General features: G+C 36.7%; 1 protein-coding gene across 1 annotated transcript; it reads left to right on the top strand.

Annotated features, from left to right (window-relative positions):
- Positions 1 to 10,116: 10,116 nt before the first annotated feature.
- LOC306772131 (calpain-1 catalytic subunit-like) lies at positions 10,117 to 20,987 on the top strand (the record flags this gene model as incomplete). Its single annotated transcript, XM_079261544.1, has 20 exons — positions 10,117 to 10,353; positions 11,082 to 11,151; positions 11,247 to 11,365; positions 12,260 to 12,393; positions 12,498 to 12,672; positions 13,893 to 13,967; positions 14,064 to 14,149; positions 14,423 to 14,497; positions 15,314 to 15,474; positions 16,140 to 16,297; positions 16,702 to 16,910; positions 16,996 to 17,035; positions 17,123 to 17,188; positions 18,654 to 18,711; positions 18,815 to 18,876; positions 19,020 to 19,088; positions 19,172 to 19,250; positions 20,612 to 20,728; positions 20,807 to 20,859; positions 20,961 to 20,987. 20 exons carry the CDS (start codon positions 10,117 to 10,119, stop codon positions 20,985 to 20,987), a joined length of 2,070 nt encoding a protein of 689 aa, XP_079117670.1.
- Positions 20,988 to 21,882: the final 895 nt, after the last annotated feature.

The raw sequence follows: 21,882 nt of genomic DNA, 5'->3' as shown, positions 1-21,882 counted from the left end.
ATAAAACTTAAAAAAAAAAAAAAATAATAAAAATAAAATTAAAAATAAAAATTTAAGAATATTTGTAAGAAAATTTTGGTAAACGAGGGTTTATTGATTTTAGGAAAAATAAATATTTGCAAAATTGGGATTTTCTGTCTAAACAGAAATATATGTCAGTGGTATATAATAAATATAGGAATAAAACTATTTTTGCAGTTATAAATCTGGAATCCAATATATCCTACATTACAATTATCCTCTGAGATAAACAAAGTATTCATTTTCATTCATTTCACCTTGCACCCTGATGATAATGCATTAGCTGGTCTAAAATACTTGCTGGGGGTATCAAATTATGATTAACCTAATCTCATCTTTCCTGGTTGACAGTCAAGTTTGCAATTCTTCCACCAAACCCCTCCAGCGACACAATTTAAAGTTAAAGCTGATAATGATTTTGTGTGAAATTTTGTGCAATTCTAGATGTAATGGAAACACAGTTAGTGACGCTCCGCCAATCGACGGCAACCAACTGCATCCTGCATTGTGAGCTATCCAGTCAGTAGAAAACAGCCTTATCTTTACACATCTTTTGTTCTGTCTCTTTATATCTTTCTTTTTCTGTCATTCACAACAATATGTTCTTGTGTTTCTTTGCTGAGTCAGCCACGGTGATGCATGTTGTGTTTTTATCTGTTGCATACGGTGCATGAGCTGCGACATCACACGGTGTCCCAGATGAAAAGATTTTGTCCAGCCTCAGGATATTGTTGAGCAGCGACCGCTGTGGAAATGAACTTAAAAGGTGTCACAGTGTCATCAATGATAGTGTCACGAAAGACTCTGAATCAATATATTAAATATATATATATATATATATATATACATATATATATACATATATATATTTATACCCCCATACACACCCCAAGTCCAGTGTCCAGCGACTATACACTAAGCACAAGGAACGGGGCCAGGGACTGTTGAGCATCAAGGCCACTATCCAAGATGAAACATCCAAGCTCCACGAATACATCAGGAAGAGGGCACCAAGCGATGAAGCACTTAGTGAATGTCTTAGCCAATGGAGTCTGGATGAACACAAGATGGAAGAACCATCATGGGAGGAAAAGCCCCTGCATGGGATGTACCACCGGCAGATCATCAAAGTGGCTGATATAAACAAGTCGTATCAATGACTGAAGAGGGCTGGACAGCACAGAGGCACTAATCATGGCAGCACAGGAGCAAGCCCTGAGTGACAGAGGCCTAGATCTTCCATACCAGGTAGGATCCCAGGTGCAGACAATGAAAAGGTGTATCCATCCCCAATGATGGAAATATCAGGAAAAAGGAGCATGAGAAACTGGAGAAGTACCAAGGCCTGGAGATTTGGAGAAGGCCTGGAGGGCTAAAGCAACAGTAGTACCTCGAGTGATCGGAGCATTGGGGACCGTGTCCCCCACACTGGGGAAGCAGCTCCAACAGATACCTGGTGAAACGTTAGACATTTCTGTCCAGAAAAGAGCAGTCCCAGGAACAGCTAAGATAACTGCGAAGGAGCCTGAAGGACTCTGGTAGAAAACCCAAACTTGAAAGATGAACAGCCACCCGCCCTACCCTGGGAGGTTTTGAGAGGTAGGTGCGGGAGGAACCAATGATTCTGGGCATTATCTGTTAAGTCAGAAGCTGTACTGGTTAATCTATCCATATCTCTCCATAGGAAAGAGTCCTTTAAAAATTTCCAGATGCTGTCTTCAGATGCTTTCCCCAAAATGTGACCGCTTGCTCCTTTATTCTACTTCTGACATTTCCTGAAAATTTAATAGAAATCCATCCACAACTTTTTGAGTTAGTGTGCTAAAAGAGAAACAAACCAACACACCACTAAAAATAGTTATTTTGGATTATCAGCTATTTTTCAGTCAATTAATGTGTTTATGAAAGAGATATTATGACAATGTCACTTCTCCAAAAGAAACCCCAAACAAATGAAGCCGGGTTAGAAGGAGCACACAAAGCTTCAAAGACAGCTCGTCTTTGTGGGGGTCTTGATCTCCCGTATTTTTATTGCCAGTGCATTTCAACTCTGATTAACAAAAAATAAATAAAAGAATCCACTAACAGACTTTAGGCACATTTAACAATGCCAGATGATTTCCAATATGTGGAAAAACTTGATACATAAGAAAATATGAAATATGGGTATTAATTTGGTCTTACAATACGGCAGTGGCACCTAAATGGATAAATAAAAAGAAGAATAATCACAACACTGCCTCATTATCAAAATACAATTTGCTAAATTGCTGTCCAAACATAAAAAACTATCTTTACATCAAACCATCTTATACAATAACATGTGCAAAATTACAAAACATTTAAAATAAAATAAAAGTGTCCTACCTAGCACATGCAATGACATCCAACACACGTGCTCTCTCTTATTAGCATCAACACTCCTAGTACTGCAATAACACCAAAATATACATTAAAATCAATATATTAAACAAAACTCAGTCCTTATAAAACAGGATTGTGCAGATTGCTTATCAAATAACATAGGATGGTTAACAATTTCTTTCCTTACCATTGGCATGTGCAATCTCCCCCTTCCAGAGTACTTCCTGGAATTAGTTTCCCATGAGCACCTTAAACCAGGATATCACCTGTCTCAATACATGTATAGGCCCCCTGCTGTTCACAATCGGGATTAAATTTATAGATTTGTCTCACAGGTGATATTAGATTAAGTGGATTTTATAAACTATTCCTACACCACATATTCTGTTCTTTCCTTCCACCACCTGGTTACACAAAAGAAAAACAACCCTGAAAGAAACAGACAAAAAAACTGCACTTTAGATTAAATTTATAAGGCCAGCTTAACTAAACTGTCCCTTAAGGTCAGATACCCGCGTCTTTCACCTGCTTGCATAACGGTCTGATTTGTCCTTGTGATTGTCTTGTTTATCTAATTTTTGAAATACGTTATCATTAGATGCTGAAGCTGCATTTATAATCAAGTGGTGTCTGCATACGGTAGGACTGGGACCAGTAAAATGTGCTCTCACACCTGAGTGTAGGGTGACGCGGTTGTGTTGCAGTTTCTCTTCTGCGCTTAGTGCCCAAATCTGGCTCGAGGAGCTCGGAAACACATCGCCCCAAACCAACCAATCTCAAGGGAATACCCTGTAACCATCATACAAGAAGGGGTGTGGAAGTGTCTGGAAGAGGTGCACGTGGTGCAGATGGTGGTGATGCTGTAACACACCTTATGTGTATACAAACCTGTAAAAGATGTCCTGGAGCTCACATCAGCTACGTGTAGCAGCAAAGCTCTTTTCCGAGCAGCATTTCAGACTCCTGCAGCAGTAAAGCAGAGTTTGGAACTATTTATCCTGTTCTGTCAGCGGCCACCGACATTGGGCGAGTCAGATAACATACCAAAAGGTATAGCGTTAAGACTGCAGGCTTAGCGGCATATTTGCAAGCAAACTGCCTGGTTTTCTTTCTTTTGCTTTCTGGGAGAATTCACCTTTGTGAAATTTGTACTGTTGGCATTCGGTTCCATATCTTTGTTTCCAAATGTATTCAGCTCTATTACTAAATCATCACTCTGCCATGACGTTAACTTGATGGACATTATGAACACTGTGCAGGCTACGACGTGTTCTGCACATTCCAAGGTTGTGAAATGAGATGGCCTACTGAGTGTAGGAACATTACCCATAGTGCGCCAGTTTTCTGTTGCCTGGTAACTACATTTATCTAATTACTGATCCCATGCTTCCACAAAAAGACAAAAATATTTTTTAAATGACAGAAAATTGTACCAGTAATTTTAATTGTATTTATTCTGATCTATCTGTGAGTCTAAATTACAAACATGAGGAGGAGGCAGCCCGGACGAGCTCTCCTCTAGCTGACAGCTCATCCTGTCAAACTGACTTTAAATAATCCTGGTTAGACGCATGTAATCAAATTAACTTTTGGTTAATGGAGACAATGCTGCTGTCGTCCCAGCTTGTCTGCATGTGTGTGTACATACATTGAAAGAAAAAATATATAAGGGCCTTGCTGGTATGGTACCTACACCAACACTATTTTGCTAATTCTTTTGCAATGAATTCTGGGACAAAAAGAGGCCTTGAAGGATGCATTGCTTGTCGCCTTTGTTTTACACCAATCTGGAGCCAAACGAAAAGCGGATATGAAGGAGCCTTTGCATTGGGACAGTACTCGGTGCGCTACAAAGACATATGCAGTCGACAACTCCATACTTCTACGTGTGCAGAGCCTGAATTAGGCCCCAGCCTTTATTACTGCCCCGTCATTATATCCTTAACCCGGAAACACAACCATCTAACCTTTCTCCCTATTTGACTCTCACTGCAGTGATGTACACTCCATAAGCATACAGCTGGAAAAGTTCAAAGCAAATTGAAATTTTCTCCCAAGGCAAGACCAAACAGTTCAGTGTGTTTTGAATGTAAATGTATCATCTCAGAGAGTATTTGTACCAGAATATACATGTTTATTCAACGTGTGCGTGACAAGTACAAACTTTTCATGCTAAGTCTTCCAAGACGCTACATGTGACAAAGCCGGATGATTTCTGAATGTCACTGCTGTGAACTCAACCTTTTGAAGGTCAATCATTGCCAGCTTAGAAAACCCCAGAGATAAAACAACATTTTAGTAGTGAAAGAAAAACGATGTCAGGAAGTTGATGCCTGACCTCACCTAAAGTATTCAAGCCTCACACGTTTGACTGCAACATTTGTTTTTTTAAACTACGCAACACATAAAAAAATCAAAAACAAACAAAAAAAAAGCATGATATTCCACTTTTACTTTGCAGAAGTTATCTAAAATGAGCAATTTAAGGCATTTGTTAACATTTTTACTACATCAACAGTCTTACTTTTTACATAACAATGCATAATCCAAACACAGCTTCAAAATTCAACCAGGATATTGCCATGTAAAGCACACAAGCAAGTTACATGTACAGTTATGCTCATTGTAGAGCCAGCAACTAAAGGTTTTCAGCTTAATTCAAGATTTTAAAGGCAATGATGCAGAGGGAATCAGCAGTTTTAGAAGAACGGAATTAGACAGGTGTCAATGTACTTTGAAGCTAAAAGTTCATATGGGAACAAACAAGATGACATACCGACTGTTTTGATACTATAATGTGTTAAAATTAATAAAGGACGTTGTTAATTTGTGCCAAGTCTCACTTGAATCAAACAATGGCAAACGTTAAAAAAGTTTTGTGGTCAGATTAATTGAAATCTGAACTTGTACTCTTTGTAATAATGACGAAAGGGACCATTCTGCTCATGCACAATTAGAAACTGGGGCAAATTTGAATAGTCAATTTGCCCATTTGGAAGGCAACATTAGTGATGAAAGAACGATACAAGTCAGGAATGGGCGACTCCAGTCCTCGAGGGCTGCAGTCCTGCAAGTCTTACCCTGTTTCCCTGTTGCGACACATCCTGATACCTATCAGGCTTTATTAGCAGACTTGTGCCAAACTTGATATCAAGTTCAGCACAAGTCTGCTAATTACACCGTGATTTGTGTCAAATGTGTTGCAGCACAGAAACTTATAACACTTGTGTGTATTGTATTGTATTTTTAGGATTGCATAACAAAATTGCTTTTAAAGGTGGAGTATGTAAGATTTACAATATTTTCAAAATAAATTAACTAATAAAGTAACTACAATCATAATTAGAAAGTTTTTTGAACATGTAGGTTCCAGTCTGTTCATATTTGATGCGTTATTAAATTAGTTTAATTAAGTTTAATTAATGACAAATGACAAAAAGCACTTTTTTTTTTACTGGTAGGCAAACATTTAAGAAGGGTCTTTGTCATTAATTAAACTTGTGATTTAATAACACATCAAATATGGACAGACTGGAACCTACATGTTCAAAAAAACTATCTAATTATGATTGTAGTTATTTTTTAGTTAATTTTTTGTTAAAATATTGAAAATCTTACATACTCCACCTTTAAAATAATGGAAAACCATGTTTGTCTTAACATGATACTTTGGTTTATACTTTTCCAAAGACACATTAAAACAGAGCATAGACTTGTAAGTACATTCTGTTGTTACAGAAAATACAAGAAAAACAAATTTGGCGCTGCACAACTTTTTCCTGAGAATTTCTTGATGCAGTTGAATAAAGCTTCTTAGCAAACAATTACCAACCACAGAATCCTGACTGCCAAGGTATTGCTTTCATGTTTAAATGACACCAACCAAGCGGTAAAAAAAAAAAAAAAAAAATGTGTCGCTGCATGTTTGGAAAAACAAACCTGATAGCAGGTTTTTGAAGAACTGTGAAAGCAAGTCGGAAGACCTGTGGTCCAGACCAGTTCTGAAGAAACAAACCAACTCCTGACTGCTGAGAACAGATTAAATCATTCGTTTTACACACAAAAACTGACCTTGCACTTGTTTTGTGTTATTTTTTTAATGGAAGCATCGTGTTAGGGAAAGCTCAATAAAATATTAATGATTACTTGTATTACTTGAGGCAGGTGATGTGGAACAGATGGATTGGAGCTCTGGACATTAACTTGATGAATAATAAAATGGCTTTTTAGCCAAACTTTTCTATTTGCTTTCTTCCATTTTATTTGTTTATACAACAGATCTTACAGGATGCAACAGTATAAAGATTCTTGATGTAGTTTTTTTGTTTTAAATTCCTCCAAACACTCTAGACAGGACAGAAAAGAATGAAAGAAAGGTAAAAAATAAAATCATAAATGACATTAACTGTGGCTTTCTTGAAGGACTCAGCCAGAATGCAACATTTGCTGAAAGAAGCTGAATGATCTTATGAACAGAAAAATATCACAGATACATATCTAACTGTGATGCCCTTTAGGTCATTATACAGGAAATTAAGACAAATATAGAAATATAAAGACATATTGCCAGCTAGTGTATATACATTTAGCAAAACAGACAAATGTGGGACCAGCAGCATCTCTACTGCTAAGAGTAAAAGGCTCAATTCATACCAAAAAAAGACTTTATGTTTTCATTTGTTTATTTTTTTTTACATTCCTTTTTTTTTTTTTTTTTTTTTTAGGTCTGTTGGCTCTGAACTTGCTCCATTTTCAGCCTTGCACCACTCTATCCCTCCACCTTCTTCCCTTTTAACCACCTGAAAGCTGATATTCACAGATGACTCCTCAGTATGGGAAGATGAAATGGTCAAACGGTGCTAAATGTGTACTTTTCTTCCTTTCTCATCCATCTTTATCATCAAACATCTCAACGGTTTTCAAACCTTCCAGCCACAAAAGCTTAAATTAGGTTGGAAGGCCCAACAAGCAGCAGCATTTAATGCCACCCAAGATAAAAATAAATCCCTGCACTGTGACATCATCAGGTGTGCATACTGAGTGACATTAAACTGCTCAACTTGCTTTAAACTACACAGATCTGCTCCTCTTTCTTCACCACATTGTCTTCAGAGTTATGAAACCCTGAAACACACAGATGAACAGCTACTCATGTTAAGCTCTAAGATTATGAATAGTTTGACAAACAACTGAAGCTTTTCACGGAAAAGGGAACTACAAGGAACTTAAAGACATCCAACCAATCCTGAAGCCTTCCGACATTCAGAGGCACTATATAAACGGTAACACCCTCTATACTCACCTGATGATCCACCTACCTTTCACTGAACATTTTTTACCAGCGAGGTAAGAATATTTTCTGCTTTTAACTGGGACTGCTGAATACATGCTGTAAGTTTGTTTCTTTCTTTTATTAAGCCTAATTCAAGGGTGACATTACCTATAAATAAGGTACATCATAATTACTTTATAAATTGTTGAATTAGTTCAACAACAGAAAACCAGGTTCAGACTTCTTGCTGCAATTTATTGGAATCCCTGGATCATGAAATTGTTTGCATCCATACATGTTTGATCAAAAATCCATATTTATTTAAAGCATTAAAACTAATCAGTATTGTGATGGATGTCCCACATATGGTGACAAACTTTAAAAATAATGTAAAAGATTATATTATACCTAACTGTAGGAAACCTTTAAAAAACAAAAACAAAAATAAAACAAACAAAAAACAAACAAACAAACAAACAAAAAACAAACAAACAAACAAAAAAATATATATAAAGGTTTCCTACAGATAAGTATAATATAATCTTTTTTCATTTAAATGCAGATTTAACAGAGTGCAATATTAATAATATAAAGTGATTGGTTAAAAAACAAGAAGAATTTACAGATAAAATTGCCTCAAATTTCAAAAGTGAAAAGGGTAGTCAAAACTCCCTCTAGACATGCCACACAACTCCATGTTAGCCTGTTTTCACAAACAAAATAGGGTCAAAATCCCCTTTAAAAGATGAGGATTAAGTTTAATTTGTGTTTTATCTGCAAGAAAAACCTAAAATCAGAGTGATGGTGTAGACATGAGGGACAAGCCATCTTGAACTCTAAAAAACATTGTTTTTTTTAAACCCAATGTGCTTCTCCATGAAGCTGAAAGAAATATAAGATTTAGTTGGGATAAAAAGAAAATAAACAACTAAATTCAAATGTTTGAGACAAAGTTGCACGACTAATTAAGTCTTTAAAACTCATTCCAAGAAAAGAAAGGGGAGAAAAGTTCTTTTTTTTTAATCTGACATCTTCATTTGGCACAGGGTTTGGGGAGTCAAGTATCAGGTGTTTGAGCAACTTCTTTACCATAAAGTGATGCAAAAACCCTCAGAAACAATATATATAAAATTAAATTAATTGGTTACAGCATTTTATGGTTAATGTCTAGCCTGTTACAGAGCTTATGCACCAGGCTGTGTGGGCAGATGGTAGTTTAAACAAATCTGCCTCCTGATGTACAAATATCCCATTCAAAATACTGAAAAATGTCTTAATAAAGCATATTTTTTCAAAATTTGTTGCCAGTGATCTGGCCTGTTTAATGATACCCACTGTCTGCTGTAGCTTTTGTCCTCTTCCTACTGCTCATGTTTATTCAGGCTCAGAAAACTTTCTTAATCCCAGTGCAATTCAGTTTATTTGCATGGTGTCTGTGGCTCAGGGGGAGGTAGGCTTTGCCAAACAGTTGATAGATTTCTCACTATAACATGTTGTTGTTGAGGACTGGACTGCCATATTGCTTCCTGATGTGCCCAGCAGGGTGAATGCTGAGTGTTGGTTAAAGCACTTAGAATGAATCCATAAAAGTGCTGCATGAATGTGAATGTTGTATGTAGTGTTGAAGAGCTTTTAGTGGAATACTAGAAAAGTCCTACATTAACACAGTCCCATTACAGTTCAGTCTGATCAATAAAAGAAAACTGAAATTCAAAACCAAAATACTCTCGGACAAAAATCACCATCAACATGTAAGCGTGTGACTTTCTGCAGTGCCGCGATCTGACTGCTTCACCTGAGGAAGAAAGCTGCAGTGTCGTCTGATAAAAGATATCTGCCTGCCTGAAAAGACAAGCCTTAAAATCTAAGGCTCTCTATTAAAACATCTTGGAAAAGCGCTTGTCAAGAAGACATATGTCATGTCAGCTCCTCCTCTGGTTCACTCTGCCACACCGGCCTACTGATCACCATTCCCATACCATATTTCCCATGATTCTCCTGCCCCTGTCAGTATGGAGATCGCCTGTGTTCCCTTCTTTATTCTCGTGTGTTGCACCTTTGTTTCCCTGTGTGTATTTTCCATCAGCTTCCCTGTGTAGTCGGATTTTTCTTACTAGACTTCCACTGTATATCTGTGTATGTCGTGTTCCTCTAAACACTGTTGATCGTTCCTCCTTTTTATATGTACCATCTCCAAACTCAATTCTGACAACATATAAACAAATTTTTCAGTCTGATTCATAAAAATATGTTAATTATTGTTTGAAATATAGGATGTCCGTAGAAACTCCTTACAATTATCTCTTCATTTGCCTTTAAAAAAATTGTTAACTTGTAAAGAGACTCTATGAATACCTTGTACGGTATATTCCTATAAACCGGGTGTGGATTGACCTGCAAGAAAAAAAATCTAACATTTCTCTGGAAAAATTTGCAGTCAGAACTGAAACACTGCCGCAATGCCTCCTCCCGGTGTGTGTCTGAACATCATGGAATCCCGTCAAAAACAAGAAGGTTATGGGAGCATCACCAACCCCGAGAGGTTCCTACAGCAACACTACCAGCAGCTGAAAGAATACTGCAGCATTAAAAGGGTTCGATACATCGACGACATGTTCCCGCCTGATAAAAGGTCCATCGGTCAAGGGATACTGAGCCCCTCCGACTTGACCCGAGTGGAGTGGCTGAGACCAGCGGTGAGAGCTCACGCAGAGTTAGGAGCTACTTTATGTACAACTTATATTTCTAATGATATAAAAAAGTAACTTTAAGGAAGGTAGGTGGTTTCTGCAAATAGAGGTGGTTGGAGTGGAAAAGCAACATAACATCAATACCTGAGAAGTTACTTTTACTTTATTATTGTTCCACATTGTGAAATGGAATTGTTTTCATTTTATGTGACAGTCTGACACTCACTGCTGTATTCAGACACTTTATGCACTCGGTTTTATCATATTTGATCCACGCTGCGCAGCTTTGAAGTTCAACAACAGAAACAATATTTTGTTGCTACTAACATTGCAGTTGGAACGAAGAGGTGAACTCTTCACTGCCCTCTAGTGGAAAGTATGGAAAGTACATGTGGAAAGTGAGTAGTCCATAATTGAAAGGATACTATATTAGGTTGAGATGTCTCAGTCCTCCTCTGAATTGACATAGACAGCCTCTTCCATGACTCAAACCACGTTTCTAACCAAAGTTTGAACACTGTGATCCTTAAAAGTGTGTCGTTCATCATTAAGATGAAAGAAAACAATGGAATTAAAGCCAGTCTAGATGACCTAAGCGATAACCTTCGCACTGTTTAAAATGAAGAATTTTTTGCAAGGATGTGGTGACACAAATGATGGTGATCATGTATTATTTTAAGGTGCACTGGTTTAATTCAAACTGTACAAATGACAATTCATTTTCTATTCTCCAGATAATTGCTCCTAATCCATCCTTTGTGCTTGATGGTGTCTCCAGATTTGACTTTGGTCAGGGAATAATTGGTAGGCCAATTCCCTAATTCCTTACACTTTCTTTGAAGCACATTTCATCCATGAATTTAGTTAATTTACTCTTTTATTTCTCTGTTTCGTTCCAGGGAACTGCTGGTTTCTTGCATCTATTGGAGCGCTGACTTTCCAGAGTCATGTTCTTGAACAAGTTGTTCCCATGGAGCAAACATTCGATAAGGACTACTGGGGGTTGTTTCATTTCAGGGTAAATATGATATAATAATTCTATTTCAAAGGATCACAGTTTACCAACACAAATAAAAAATAAATTGCCATCAGACATTGCATCGTACATGTTTGTACTGTGACTCATTTGACTCTGCTCCCAAAAATGGCAAAAAATGTGAAAACTCTGAAATGTTTTCACTAGTTTGCAAGTGCCTGTCCGAGCAGGTGGAGTTTACCAAGTTGGCAAGCAGGATACAATCAGGATCTGTAGCCAAGAATGTGAAGGTCTGAACAGGTCCCAAAAGAAACAGATTCTGTTTGTTCCTCTGAAGAGCCAACTTTGATAATTTCCTTTCTTTACTTTGGAAACAAAGAAAAAAAAACTTTGTAAACTATCTGAGTTTTAATCTCTCAAGCTCTGAGCAAATATTAGTTTTTTCTTCAGAAACACAAAATGCAGGGTGGATAAAATATCTGTTTACTTTAATGAGTTTCACGTTACAGTGGTATGAAAGATTATATGTTTTAGCACAATTATGTTGGGACAACAAGACATAACTGTGTGAAGTGTGATGTTGTGTGGTTGTATAGCTATAAATCTAGATGCACTTGTACAGCTTTAGGTCAGTATTTTAGTCTTACAGCCAGTTTGTCCAGTTGGCTTCTGTTTAGAGACAAAACACACACAGCAAATGTCTTTTTTCCCCCTTGACCATTGCAGAGAGCAAGGTTAGTGATGTTAGTGGTGTTAGCAATGTTAGCGGTGTTAGCGGTGTTAGCGATGTTAGCGGTGTTTATCAACTCAGAAAGAGTCTCCTTTTGGTGTCTAGCAATCGGAAAACAATTTAGAATTTAAAAATAACCACGGACTCATGTTGTAGGTGAAAAATTAAATGAAAACGTTAATTTTACTTTTCACTGTTCCATTCAGTTCTGGAGATTTGGGAAGTGGGTGGATGTTGTCATTGATGACAAGCTGCCAACAATCAACGGCAAGCTGATCTTCGTTCACTCTAAAGATGAGAATGAATTCTGGCCTGCTCTGCTGGAGAAAGCCTACGCCAAGTATGTTAGAAAAAAAGAAAAAAAAACAACATTGCTCCTACGACATTAGCTCCTTGAATCTGTGTTTTAACTGCATTAAATAACATGATTACAATCTGTGTCAGGGTTTGTGGTTCCTACACCGACATGATAGCTGGAACCCCTGCAGAGGCCATGAGGGATTTCACTGGTGGTGTACACATGTGCATCGAGCTGTCCAACCCCCCTTCAAACCTGTGGGAGATGTTGTGTAGAGCTGGTAAATCCAATACGCTCATAAGCTGCAGTACGCTGCAAGGGGTAAGGAAAATATTCACCACACAGAAGAAACACTGACCAGTTTACTCTGATTATTTTTTGACATTCTGTACACTAAACTTCAGATGAAAAGACAGATCATGAGACTGTTTTACCTAAATTAGATGGTGAAGAGAAAAGTTGACGTAAAGAAACAAACAAAAAAAAAAAAAAAAACAGCAAAAACTTTAATGTCCCTTATTAGTTTCCTCAAATATGGCCTACAGTTGCATCCTTGAAACTAAAATAGTTGATTTGATGTTGAAGAGGATCATAGTCAGAACAAAAATACATTCTTTTTACCATGTAATTGTCTCATTAATTGATACTATTCTGAATACTTCTATGCACAATCACTGAAGGTAACATATAAAACATCATTTGCATGATCAAGAAACCCATGGGGTCATATTTTGGGGGATAAGGCACTGCTCTAAAATTCTAATATATATTCAATGCACCCCAACAAGAGCAAAAGCAAAGCATTTCTTTAAAGAGAAGAGCAATCATGAGGGTCAATTATCTTCCTGCAAGTATTGTTCAGCTGTGCAGAGGTAAAAGAACATATATTTTTGTTACTGCAGGCTTGTGAGACTTGTATTTCTATTGTATCTGCTGTATATTATGCTATGTTAAATTATAATTGTGTGAAAGAAAAAAAAAACAGGTTGTCCCTCAAAACCTTTTTTTCCTTTTCAGATACTAAAAAACAAAATCAGCAACTATGTTTCTAATTTGGTTTTAGTGTAAATTTTCAAGAATCCCTTCCTTTGGATTCACTCCTTTCCTTTGTGCTGGGAGGATATTTGGATTACTGCGGAGACAAACGGTCTCATCTGACAAGAATATAAATGAAAGTTTTTCTGAATATATTGAAATAGTTACCTACTTTAAACTTTAAGGTCCAATCATTCATGGCAAGGTCAGGAGGAAGATGGGGAGCCAGGTTTCTTCCACTGAATAAACCATAGCTTTCAGTTTCTCATGAAGAAACTATTTTCACGTCTGTCATTTGCACTACTTTTGGTTTGTTTTAGCTGCTTTGCACATAGTAACTATTATTTGCCAAAGGTTGTACATTACTCCTTCAACTAGCCAATTATCTGCCATCCAAACAATTTTAAATCATTTTAATTTTATTTTCAAAAGTCTGGTTTCATGTCGACAACATTAAATAAGTAATAATTTAACTCCAAGCGATGATCAATTTCTTTCATTTCCAGGAGACACCTGCAAACACTGTATTACCGAACGGACTGATCCAGGGCCATGCCTACACCGTCACAGGTTTCAAGCAGGTGCTTACAATAAAAAGACAAGTATATAACACAACAGATAGATCATATAACATAAAATAGTATTATTTGGCACAAAATAATTGTTTTTATGGTCAGCTAATGAGCAGAGGGAACCTTGTAAACCTGGTGCGTTTGTGGAACCCTTGGGGCAGAGGAGAGTGGAACGGAGACTGGAGTGATCGGTAAGAACAACCCAGAGTCAAGCTCACAAGCAAAGACTTGTTTCTTTAACATGTGATCACTTTTTTTTTTTAACTGAATATTTTATCCCAACCACAGCCGTGTGTGTGGAGGGATATGCAGAAAAAGGTTCAGATCATCTGAAGAAATAACACGAACTCTGTTTGCTTTTGCTGAACTGGTTTTGTCAGTTGTTGTAAAATAATGTAGGTAGCTTCCAAAGTTAGTTTAGATCTTACAGTCACATGTCTCATCGCCTACAAACTGTCTTGTAGGTCCTCTTTGTGGCAAACTGTGAGCCCTCATGATCGTGAAATGTGTCTTTCTGTGGCTGATGATGGAGAGTTTTGGTAAGCTAATTTAATTATATGGAAGAAACATGATTTGTTGACAGATATCATTTAAATCAGCAAATCTTTATACAGGGAAATAAACGAATTTGCAGGTAGGAAAAAAGAAAACTACTTCCTCTTATCAGTAATAAAACAAATTATATTTAATACAGTGTTGAAATGAACTGACAGCTCTAATATTATACTATATATACTATATAATATTATATATATAGCTATTTTTATATATATATATATATATATATACATATATTGTGCTATACTGTGTTGCTATTGTTATTATCATTATTATTATTGTTATTACTGCATAACTTCATCATTGTAAATGATTACTGTAAGCTTAGAGATGAAATAACAACAAGAATAATCATATTAAAGAGGAATCAACTGTTGTTAGCATGACCTTTACTTTCACTATAGAAGTAAATAAATAAATACATAAAACAGAACAGAACAAAACAAAATTACATTTCAAAGGTAGATGTTGATTGCATATGTCAAGTATTATTCTTGGCAGTATTTTATAAGACTGTGTGGTAATTGTAAAAATGCTTTAAGGTCTGAGGCTTGTTGGGATGATAAAAGTTTATTTATAACTACGTTTTCAAGTTTTTTTTTCACTTCTTTAATCATATGTTTTATTTCTACGTTTGTTTTTATACTTGTCATTATGTTTAAATAACCTTTCTAAACATAAACCTAACTTTACTTATGTCAGGTTTTTTAAATGTATGTTAAAATCCTTGTGATCGGGATTTCATCTTTTCACGTTGCATTCAAAATAATGTATTAAAGACTGTCTGATTGTAACAGGATGACCCTGGAAGACTTTTGCAAGTTCTACCATGACATTGACATCTGCGCCATGAGTCCAGACTTCCTGGATCCAAACTCCTCTTCTCTCTGGAAGGCATCCACATATGAGGGACGATGGGTTGCAGGAACAACTGCTGGAGGCTGCATGAACAACAGAGGTAATAGTCCTATTACCTGGGACCAGCGGTGTAGTTCAGGGTTTACGCAGGTATACGGAGTATAGAGTCAGCATAGAGTATACCCACTTCTAAATTTCTAAGCTCCCTGTGATGCTGCTTTTACAAATACAAACGTTCCTACACATGTAGCTACGTCACCCAGCAGCTCAGCTGAGGTAACCGATGCTATACAGGTGCAGTTAACCATCAGCTGCATTAAGTTTAGCTTGAACATAGACATAATGAAGATATATGTAGATAAGTCTATGAGCCTGTCTTTCACCAGCTATGTGTTAGAATAGGTTTAGTAGTTTCATAACTTTTCCTCCCTGAAACCGAAGAGCAGAAATTATGCGACAGTGAGCAAATATACTGATGGAGTGGGGTGAATTAAATAGAGTAGTCTTAAATGTCACTTTTTATGAAACAATGTTTTTCTGGGCTTTTTTTTTTTTTTTTTTTTTAAACAAGGGTGAAAAATTTAGTGTATACCCACTTCTCAAGGGACCACTACACCACTGCCTAGGATCTAATTAATCTACATTCATTAGAAATTTAAAGGAGAAATTGGAAGTTCTGACAAAGACTCAGCAACGGTTTGATTGCTTTTGTGAAAGTCGTACATAAACAGTATCATGTACACAAACTCTGTCTCTGTGTTTTAGAAAGTTTCTGGACAAACCCGCAATATCGCTTCAAGGTTGTAGGTGACAATTTAGAGAACAGTGCTGTGAAAAATATCCTGGTGACTCTCATGCAAAAGCCAGATAAGAGGAACAGACGGCTGGTGCAAAACCTCCACATTGGGTTCTCCATTTTTCAGGTAAATTCTTTTCATTATGCACGACTCGTCTATAACCAGGAACGGAACATCGCAGAAGTTGTCCGACTGTAAAAAACTGTTAAACTCTACAACACATTAAAGATGTTTGCTCCAAAATGGTGCATTATATACTTATAAATATATGTGTAACAGCTGCTAAAAATGTGTGTTATGAAAAAAACCCCATTATTTACAAAAACTGCATTAGTGTTCAAATATTATGCATTTAAATACAATTACAGTTAAATACATTTCTTTTTCCTCCAACATGGATAATTTTGCACCACTTGCCTGAAGGTGACTGAACAGGTAAATAAACTATGTTATTATGGAGTTCATTCCCAGTTTACCTATTCCAGTACCTTTTCTAACAATGAAAGAAAACTGAAACATCTGTGTTGCAGTATAAAGCTGAGAGCGGGAAGTTCCCAGCCTCCTTCTTCAACCGCCATGCGCCTGTTGCTCAGACTAAAACCTACATGAATGCACGCGAGGTGATGGAGTTTCTGTATCTGAAGCCTGGAGAATACCTGATTGTTCCGTCCACTTTTAACCCCAACGAGACCGCCTCCTTCCTCCTGAGCATCCACTCCAAGAATGAGACCCATTGCTAGTATGCTCCAGTCTCTATAGCAGACGACTACGTGACTTTAACCAAATACGAGCTCCAAACTAACCTTGTGTGATTCTCTTTATAGTGAAAATTCCTCTGACAGCCGACAGGAACCGGTTGAAAAAGTGTGTCAAATTTCAGATATATTTTAATATTACCAATGTTTATTTTAAATGTCTTTTGAGGTGAACTTTGTTGTCTTTGATTCACAGGTGAAGCAGGAGAATGGACAAGAATATGAAAACAGAAAGGAATTTTTCCGTCAATACTCAGACAAGGTGAATTCTCCATCTAACAGTGTTTATCTTCATAGTTTAAAAAAAAAAAAAGAAATTTCTAAATATGTGGATGCTGTACGAAGAAGTTTAATGACTCATTTAGGGGAAAAGGGTGGTCTTTCAACTCACTCTTTTCCTGTTTTTATTTTATCATCAATTAACTTTAAAATATTGAAGTTGTAATAAACAAAGTAGAAGGTAACCTGTAGATTTGTTCTGCAAACTTGCTATTTTAATTTAAAATCCTAAAGTTCTCTTCTAAACACTTAATTATTTGTGAATTATAGAGTAAATTTCTTGTATTTATTATCTCTCAAACAAATTTCTTATGTGATTTAATTTAAAAAGTAAGATTACATGACAAAACCTAAACACTGGAACTGAAGCTGTAGGATTAGATTTTTCCTTGTGCAGCGTACATATACTTTTACCCAGTGGTGTACAGTCAGGATAGGCAGCGCCGACACAAGGCAGGAAGAAATACATTGAATCATTCCATTTTGATACTTCGTTTATATTTTTACTTTCTTTTATATTGATTATTTTTAATATATTCGTTCAGATATCAATAATATCATTGTGATATCATTGCAACAATGTGTGCTTATACATGCACAGTCGGTTTCCCCAAATAAAATCATGTATGTAAAGGACAGATTGCTACGCTGCCATTTGACGTTACTAAACTATGACAATGGTCTATTCACATTCACAGAGAGTTGGTTAGTATGCTCACCGGAGAGATGAGCCAGCTAGAGAAGCTTAAACCACTTTCATGTCTTTCTTTTGAGAGAAAACGTCAACATAAGCTTCTGGTTGTCATGACAACCAACGTTAAATAGTCTGGGGATTGCTATTGAGTCATTTAGCTAGCTTTGCAAGTTTTTTAATGGTGTCTTACGATCTTGATTGTGATAGATTAAGTAGGCACTTAAGTGCCTACGCATTTAAAAATCATTTGTGTGTCCTCCTCAATTTGAGACTGTCTGCCTACTGAATCCTACCGCATACCACACTAGCCTGCTTCTACCATATGCTAAAAGTTAATTGTTCATCCTTCAGAGGATCTATAATCGCCTATTGGAAAGCAGACATCTTTCTACGTTGTTCAGAAAAATTACCCCTAAAGTAGAAATCAAAGTAAAACCATTGACAGATGTCATATTTTAACCAATAATTATATTTCCATGCTATTTCATAGCATTTGTTGGCATTTTCTCTCCATCGTCCTGTCTTTCTTGGAATGACAATTCTCCACACAGGAGGTCAGAAAAACCAAATGCTCCAAAACAAGAAACTATTTATTTACTATTTTTTTATTTTCCGTGTTGCTCTGTCTTCTTTTTGGCAATGCCAGTTCTCCGTACAAGAGTTCAGAAATTTCCAGTAACTGTGCATCTTGTTATTATTGATCGTTGATGGATGCTTTCTGCTATTGATTAACCACAAATGACTGAATTTCCAGTATGAAGAAGTGGATGCTGAGCAGCTCCAGCGGCTTCTGAATGACAACATCCTGAAAGGTTTGGACTGGAAAAGCTTACACTCCACAGATTTCATTCTCAGTCATACAACACCTTGAGCTTTGGACTGCTGCCTGGATGATGCGTTTTCTGTTCTCTTTAGGAGATTTAAAATCTGGAGGCTTCAGCATCGATGCTTGTCGCAGCATGGTTGCTCTCATGGATGTATCCTGTTGTAGTGAATGCATATTTCTTTATAATAACTCCCACTGCAGATAAGTACATCCATAAAACAAACATGTTCATACTGAAGGTCATGCATGTCCAAACAAGTGGAGGTGTGTTTCTTTGATTGCACATTTGCAAAGACATCAATTACTGGGAAACTAAACAGTGAGGAATTTGTGCGACTCTGGAACAAAGTTGTGAATTACAAGGTAGGGAAACATAACATTCATCTTGAATATACAACCTAAGCATATATTTATTGATCACTATTGGTTGTTTCTTCTTCCTTCAGGACATTTTCTTCCTCACCGACGTGTCAAAAACCGGAACACTTTCACTGAGTGAGCTGCGGAATGCATTCATAGCCTCAGGTAGACCAGATTCATGAAAGTAAAAAGAAATGCTTTAATATTTATATGACAAGAATGCTATATTCAGAGTTTTGTATCTCTATAAACATAGTAAAATATGTGCTGTCCGGTAAAACCATATTCCTACTTATTCTCTTTTATTATTCCTTATCTATTCTTTGTTACCCTGTGATTTTGTGAGATAACAGCATTCGACGAGTTTTTTCTTTTTATAGATTGTCTCATCTTGCTAAAATACTGTTGTTACATCCTGGTTTATACAACAACATATTCCATGCTAAAATGGGATTACAAAAACACAAAGATCAATACTAAAATGTATTGTTTTCTCATCTGGTCGTGGTCTTAAAATGATCCTGTTTGGAAGAAAATGCATTCTTTTAACAGTCTTTACAGATGCCTCTTTTACTATTTACATGCAGTTCTAGCTGAGACCACTAGAGGTTGATTTTTATTAAGATTATTCTAAAGTATCGCCTGTTTTCAATCATGTGACTGTTGCCGGTAAACAAAGGGGTGGTCAAACAAACCAAAATAGCTGAAAATGTGCAATGAAGATGTAATTTAGAAGTTATTTTACATGGAAGATACCTTAAAAAAGTTAATCTATGAGATGGAATGGATACCCTTTTGTAAAAACCAATCAGTTTCATGATTTGATCTGCCGGAGCAACCCAAAACAACACAAGAAATTTTAGGCAGTCAACAGTCAAGAACATGTTTGCCACAAATACTCTGGTCTACAACAAGCTAGGCTGAACACCAGTTCATATTTAGTATAACTAAAGAGTTGGAGGAGGTGTCATGTGAATATGAACAAAAGCTCATTCCACCCTGCATGGAAGTCAGGACTCACAAGAAGAAAACAATCTTGGAATTGTCTATATGAAGAACCATTAACTTCTTATAGCTCACATTGTCAGCGTGAATAAAGTCATTTGCTGCCAGTCATTGTCACAGCAGAAAGTCCCAAACTGCCAGCGCTTTGGAGCATTTTGACTCATCTTTAGGTAGAAAGAGAAACATTGAGTTCTGTGACTGCAGATATGGAGACCTAACTTGGCCAAGTGTGTGCGTTGGGGTCTTTTCAGGGTACGCACTTAGAGTTTGTTAGTAATGTGTTGGAAGTGCACTCAGATTGTTTTCCCCCAAAGACTACCCGATGCAGACGCTCGGCCAAATCTCTTTTCCATTTGGAGAAACCCTAAAATGGCAAACGTCTTTGGCAGGTAACATTTGGATTCGAACAGTCGTCAAAACACGGGCAGCCAATGAGTCAAACATAAAACGCGTGTCGAACAATCACAAGAATACATAAAGATGTCAAACGCCTCTGACCCCTCACCATGTGTGTTTATCAGGAATGAAGCTGAGTGATGACATGCTCAGCCTCATGGCTCTGCGTTATGGCGCCTCCTCTGGTCACATGACTTTGGAGAGCTTCATCAGCCTCATTCTTCGCCTGGACTGCATGTGCAGTAAGTCCAGTCAAATGGAGAAAATTGTGGTTGTTAAAGCTCACATTACAGTTTTACAATCTGTTTGTCCCTCACCAGAAATCTTCAGGCAACTCTCTGATGGAAAAGCAATGAGGCTCCAGGAATCAGAGGTATTTAGCTTATACTGCATAAAATGCCATTCAGATATATTTACATTAGCATATATATTTATTTAACAATTGCATTGTGTTAATCTACCTCTTATCTGCAGTGGATGTACGTCGCCATGTACACTTAGCCAGTGCAACGGTTGGACGCCCACCCTTGTCTGGACACAATAAAGACTTTTGTGATATGCTTTATTCATAGCTTTAAAATTTGTCATTCGAAGTACTAATAAATGTAAATGCAGCACAAAACCATCTAAAGCTTTAGGGACGGAAATGGGTTTATTGTAACTACAAAGGTCTTTTGAGTTCTTTATTTTACACATCATCAAAAACAAGAATGGAACAAAGTTTTTCATAACTAACTTTGGTTCTGATGTTTGTTTGGTGTGATTGATAAATGTTGATAAGCTCTCACTGTACTGAAATATGTTGACTTTTACCAAAATCTCTGTCATCCTTATGCATTTGTTACATCATTTCAATACTGACTAAGAAATATGTATTTTTTGACAATCTGTAAATAAAAAGGGTGAAACACTCCTCTGTTTTGTCTGCTTAAACATTTTCATGAGTAACAGGTTGGTTTTAATGAGATTTAACATTTGCCCAAATGCTAAAGGTTGTGAATCAGTTGTAACTCCTCTTTTTTGTTTTAGGACTGCAATATTAAGTGAAGTTCTTATCTAAAAACAAAAAAATATCTTTCCTGGGTTATTAGTATGACTGCTTGTGTCAAGTGTTCATGTAAATCCTCATGAAGAAACTTAATCATGATTATGAAAGTATGAGGCAAGTCTGTACAGGTGAGTAAATAAAGAGTAAAATGTATTTTTTTTTATCTCCATTAACTGTTGGAGTACAGTAACAGCCATACTTTGTGGAGTCAATCCAACGATTTACTATCAAAACAATGTTTAGACCTGCCTTTTTTTTTCTTTTACAACACCTGAACAGTAATCAAAATCCCCCTCCCCCAATGTTGTTTTACTACAACATGTTGATCAATACTAGACCCGTGTTTTT

The sequence above is a fragment of the Telmatherina bonti genome (genome assembly GCF_933228915.1).
Source record: "Telmatherina bonti genome assembly, chromosome: 22".
Taxonomy (NCBI): domain Eukaryota; kingdom Metazoa; phylum Chordata; class Actinopteri; order Atheriniformes; family Telmatherinidae; genus Telmatherina; species Telmatherina bonti.
This window is presented reverse-complemented; position numbering and strand designations above follow the sequence as displayed.